The sequence below is a fragment of the Chrysochloris asiatica genome, unplaced genomic scaffold (genome assembly GCF_000296735.1).
Source record: "Chrysochloris asiatica unplaced genomic scaffold, ChrAsi1.0 scaffold00042, whole genome shotgun sequence".
NCBI classification, from domain to species: Eukaryota; Metazoa; Chordata; class Mammalia; order Afrosoricida; family Chrysochloridae; genus Chrysochloris; species Chrysochloris asiatica.
This window is the reverse complement of record NW_006408560.1, coordinates 17,783,133-17,788,480: the sequence shown is the minus strand read 5'-3', so window position 1 is coordinate 17,788,480 and position 5,348 is coordinate 17,783,133. Positions and strand designations below refer to the sequence as shown.

At 39.4% G+C, this 5,348-nt stretch overlaps 1 protein-coding gene across 1 annotated transcript; it reads right to left on the bottom strand.

Moving 5' to 3' along the window:
- Positions 1-3,960: 3,960 nt before the first annotated feature.
- Positions 3,961-4,902, bottom strand: LOC102821915 (olfactory receptor 10K1-like). The gene has a single exon (XM_006861617.1). The coding sequence runs from the start codon at positions 4,900-4,902 to the stop codon at positions 3,961-3,963; it is 942 nt and encodes a 313-aa protein (XP_006861679.1).
- Positions 4,903-5,348: the final 446 nt, after the last annotated feature.

The following is a 5,348-nucleotide window of genomic DNA, read 5'->3' as shown; positions in this document are numbered from 1 at the left end:
TTTTCTCACAGATGTAGTCACTTTGATTTCTGTGTACTCCATCTGGTGAGGTTCATGAGTATAGTCACCATTTATGTTGAAGAAAAAGAGTATTTGAACTGAATAGGACATTGTTCTTACAAAACTCTATCAAAAACCCTGTGTGCTGAGGGGATAGGTTTGATCCTCAATGTGAAGACTCCTTTCTACTCAGTTGGTATTTGAGCAACTACATCCATAAGCAAAGGTCAAGTTAATCAAATAGTAGGTATTTACACTTGCATCCTTTATCAAATTTATTTATCTTCCTCTAGTCGAGCTCTCGTCATCAAGCCATCAAAGTTAGGTCAAATGGGTACTGTCTGCAAGTTTGGGCATTCTTGTGCACCTCCCCCACTTCATATCAACTGGATGCTTCACTGTCAGCTCTAGCCCTCAATGGCTAGGTCAATGTCCATGGGCTCAGGAGTTCCCAACTCTCCACAAATTTTGGACCAACTAGCCTTTTCTCTTCTCTCTGTTATCTCAAGGTCAACAGGAGTCTACAGAACATTGTCGAACTCAGCCCATGTCTTCATTACTGCCTTTTCCCCACTTTTATTCACAAGTAGACCAACTGGTCACCAGTAAGCTTACAAACCTGCTCATGTGTTCCCTTTGAGTTTCACACTTAGGGAGTAGTGGGATTTGTCCTGAAGGATCTTGATATCTTGCTAACCATTCTGGGTTTGTTTGTGTTTTTTTTCACCTGCTAGCATAGTGGTTATGAATCGGGCTGCTAACCTCAACATTAGCCGTTCAAAACTACCAGCTGTTGTTCCATGGGAGAAAGATGAGGCTTTCTGCTCCCATAAATTTGCAGCCTTGGAAACTCTGTGCAGGTTCACTATGAGTCAGAACCGACTCCATGGTACTTAACAACAACAACAATCTTTCTTTCAAGAAGTATCTTTTGTTCTTCTAGCCACTCCAGGTTGGTCTGCATGTCCTTTCAAATGGGAAATCCCACCTCAGAAGGTTCTAGATGGAGCTAAGTTCACCTAATGCCCCATACTCTACAAAGCCTCAACAAGAAGGCTAGTTCACTATGCAAATTCTAGAACCCCTTTAACGTATTCCAATCAGTTATAGGCTGAAGATAGGTTTACAAGCTTTCTATAGTCATGTTTCCCAATGTTCTTTTCTATCCCATGTAAGCGTCTATTTTACAATAGTAGGCAAAGGAAACCAATATCCACAAGATAGTCAATCTCCTTAACATTATTCCCCTCTTTTACCCATTCATACTATGCCTCAATACCTGTATCACAAATTCCTGGTGTTCCAAGGTTAAGTATATATCACTATTTACCTCTGTCCCATTTAGCCCATGCAAACCTACCTAAGTGTTCCTTGATATTCCCTGCTCTTCCACCCTCTCCTACTTGTGTGTTGCCCTTTCCCATCTCCCCAGCTTTGATGTGACTATACCCTAACCTGTGCTTTACTGTCCTATGCCTCCTACCCCTGGTAACCATCACAGATTTTTTTTTTTGTCTTTTAGTATGGAAATCTTTTCTTAAGCTTTTACAATAATGGCCTAATGCAATATTTGTCCTTTTGTGACTGACTGATTACACTCAGCATAATGTCCTCAAGGTTCATCCATGTTATGAGATGTTTTGCAGCTTCATTGTTCTTCTTCAAGGTAACATAGTATTCCATTGTGTGTATGTACCAAAGTTTGTTATCTATTCTTTCACTGATGTACACTTAGGCTGTCTCCATCATTTTTGCTATTGTGAATAGAGCTACAATAAACATATCTACTCGAGTTGTGGCTCATATTTCTTGCGGATATATACCAAGTAGAGGAATTGTTGGATCATAAGGTGCAACACTTTTTAACTTACACTCATTCTGGCCTTCTTTGCTTGCCTCAAGCTCAACTAGATCCTTCTTACTTCAGAATTTTTATATAGTCTTCTCCTCCTATCTAAAGGGATAATCCCTTTCTCAAGTAGTCCCTTTTACCTTATGACTCTTTTGTCCTTCTGTTTGCAATTCCTCAGGGAGACCATCCCCTCACCATATAATCCAAAGTAGATATGTTTTAGTAATATTTCCCCTAATCCCTGTTCTTTCCCCTCATAGCACAAACTCAAACTTTTGGTAAAGTATTGTCCTTGGGTTTACCTGTTTACTGGAACTCTTTCAAGTCAAACCATAAGATCTATGACAGCAGAAAACACATATAGTTTCTTTCATTTTATTTGTGTTTTTTATTCAGTTTTTTTGAGAGCACATGTACCTTTGTTCATCATGATTGCCATTAACTTAAAAATTACCTGGCACATATTAACAATGTATAAATATTTGTTGAAATGATGAGAAATATAATAAAAATAGGCTCTGGATGCTATGAGAAAACAAAGAAGTTAGAGTGAAAACTCACTGGTAAGGTAAAACAGGGAAACAAAGGAGGCTTTGCAGAGGAAGTGATAGCTGAGATTATCTTTAAATATGAAAGAAATGTGTAAATTAAATAAAAAAGAGAAATTAGTATAGAGAGAAGAAATTGCACATGAGAAAATGTGGTGAATAAGAAAGCTCATTGTTTTGGAAACATCAAATAATTTATGTTCAGAGTGCTGTGAAGTCTTTTGTGAAATATGTGTGTCAGAGTAGAACTGTGCTCCATAGAGTTTTCAATGTTTTGTAATTTTTTGTAAGTAGATCACCAGGTTTATCTTCTGAAGCATCTCTGGGAGGACTAGGATGGCCAACCTTTATTTTAACATAAACTGCTCTATTTGCACCACTCAAGGACTCCTTCAGAATGCACAAGGGCCACATGTAGAATAGAGGGCTAGAATGCTGGGGAGGTAAGCAAAGAGTATATGATAAATTCATGCTATCCAAGGACTCTAGACTTCATTCTGTTTAACAAGGAGAGACACTGAAAGGTGTTTCCATGGATTTTTTTTTTTTTTAACTTTCTAGGATTCCAGATTTCTACACTATTAATAATCCTGGTGTTGCATGGTAGGATAAACATTTAACCTCGATGTCGGTTTGAACTGCAAGGTCAGTGGTTCAAACCCAACCATCATTCCTCAGAAACCCTATACTGGATTGCTATGAGTTGGACCTGACTCCACACCCCTTAACATCAACAGTCTTTACTCAGTTTATTTTGCTTAGAATTATATGATATATTTAAGCAATTATGCAATGCTAAGCAGCTGCCTTAAAGATGATTAATAAGCAGGAGTCCTAATGTGTCACTGTAGGATAATCATTGGATTGTTAACCAAAATTTGGTGGTTCAAACCAACAAGTAGCTCCTCGGAAACCTTATACAGGGTCCCAATGAATGAGAACTGACTTGAAGGTAGTTAGCAGCAATAGCAGTTGCCTTAAAGATGATTAATAAATAAGATTGTATAGGAGAAACTCCAGGAAAGAAATTCCAATCTTAAACAAAGGAAGAACAACAATAATTGATCAATTCAAATGGACAAAGGCACTTTAATATGCAGATTGATGAGGTGAATCAGGGGCTCAAAATTAGACACCAAGGTTTGCTGCAGAATGGTTGGAGCCAAGGTTGCCTGCTATGTTTGGGGGGGTGGGGAAGGAAAAATAGGAAAGATTAGAGATCTATAGATACTCTGCTTCTGTTCCTTGGAAACAGACGGCTTGGTTATATCTTTGTTCTTATCAGTTGACATACTCATTTTGAATGACCAGTATTTAAAGAAGTGAGTTATAATGGAATTTGTTCTAGAACTGAATAATGCCTTCTTACATCTACATAGCTATGTTAGAGACAGCACTACTGACTACAAAGCCAGAATGTCTTTTTTGAGCCTTATGGTTGTCATATGTGAAATTGTATCAAAGTGCAGTTGGAAATATAAATGAAAAGGTGTGTGAAATCACACATTTTGCTTGGCACATAATAGGCACACAATTAACTGGATAGTTCAAATTGGCTCTTTAATTCACAGGAAATGAAGTCTGGCCCATTGCTCTTTGAAGAGATGATTTGAACTCCTTATTTCTTAGACTGTAAATCATCGGATTGAACAATGGAGTGAGGATGGTGTAAGACACAGATATCAAAGTGTCTTGGCTTGAAGAGTAATTGGACTTAGGCCTTAAGTAGATGAACGAGGCACAACCATAGTGAACAGTTACCACAATGAGATGGGAGGCACAGGTGGAGAAGGCCTTGTATCTTCCCGCAGAGGATTGGATTTTTAGAATGGCAGCAATGATATGGATATATGAGATCAGTATAAGTAGCAGTGGAATTACCAGGACAAAAACACCAAGCATGAATATGACCATCTGACTCAGGCGGGAGTGATGAGATGCAAGCTTGAGGACAGGAGAAATGTCACAGAAGAAGTGATGCAGTTGGTTGGAGGAGTGGAAAGGCAGATGAAATACCAGTGAGGTTGTGACCAGGGAGACAGTGAAGCCACAGGCACAGGCAGCAGCCACTAGTCCCACGCATACCTCATGTCCCATGAACACTGTATAGTGCAGTGGTTTACAGATGGCAACATAGCGATCATAACCCATGGCTGCCAGCAGGAAGGAGTGGGAACAGCCAAGGAAGAGGAAAGTAAACATCTGGATAGCACAGCCCAGAAAGGATATGGTCTTCTTCTGGGCCAGCAGGTCAACAAGCATCTTGGGTACAATGACGAAAGTGTAGCAGGTCTCAGAGCAGGAGAGGACAGCAAGGAAGAAGTACATGGGTGTGTGAAGGGTTCTACTGAGTACAATGGTGGAAATGATGATGGCATTGGTGCACAGAGTGAAGAGGTAGAGTAGAAGGAAGACAACAAAGAGCAGCCGCTGCAACCCAACAAGAGAAGAGAAGCCCAGGAAGACAAACTCTCTCACAACTGTATCATTGACCCACTCCATGGAGAGTTATACTATAGAGAAGAGTTAGGAACAGATTTAGAGGCTGGGATCCATAAGGAAAATGGAAGTAGCTTCATAAAGTCTTCAGGAAGCAGGCATTTTCAGATATTTGGTAAAACTCCTTCATTCCCTCTCAAAATGTCTGATAAAAGAAAATTAAGATTAATTACACATCTGAATCCCTCTGCAGGGTTGATATAAGTTGCTTCATCTTTCTCCAGCAGTACAACTGGTGGGTTTGAACTGCCAACCATGAAATTAGCAGTCTACTGTTTATCCAATAATACCAGAAGGACTCCTTGTATATCTCGTAGAGTCAAGAAATACCAAAGTTTCCCTATTTAGTACCTCCTTCTGGTTGAAAAGAATTCTGTTTCACACACTGGGAGAAAACAAATATATAGTCAAATTTTGTTCCTCCGTGTTGCATCACTTTTCCTAAAGAC

Bases quoted from the DNA above. Each gene is read 5' to 3' on its own strand.
- LOC102821915 (XM_006861617.1), bottom strand. From the start codon at position 4,902: ATGGAGTGGGTCAATGATACAGTTGTGAGAGAGTTTGTCTTCCTGGGC.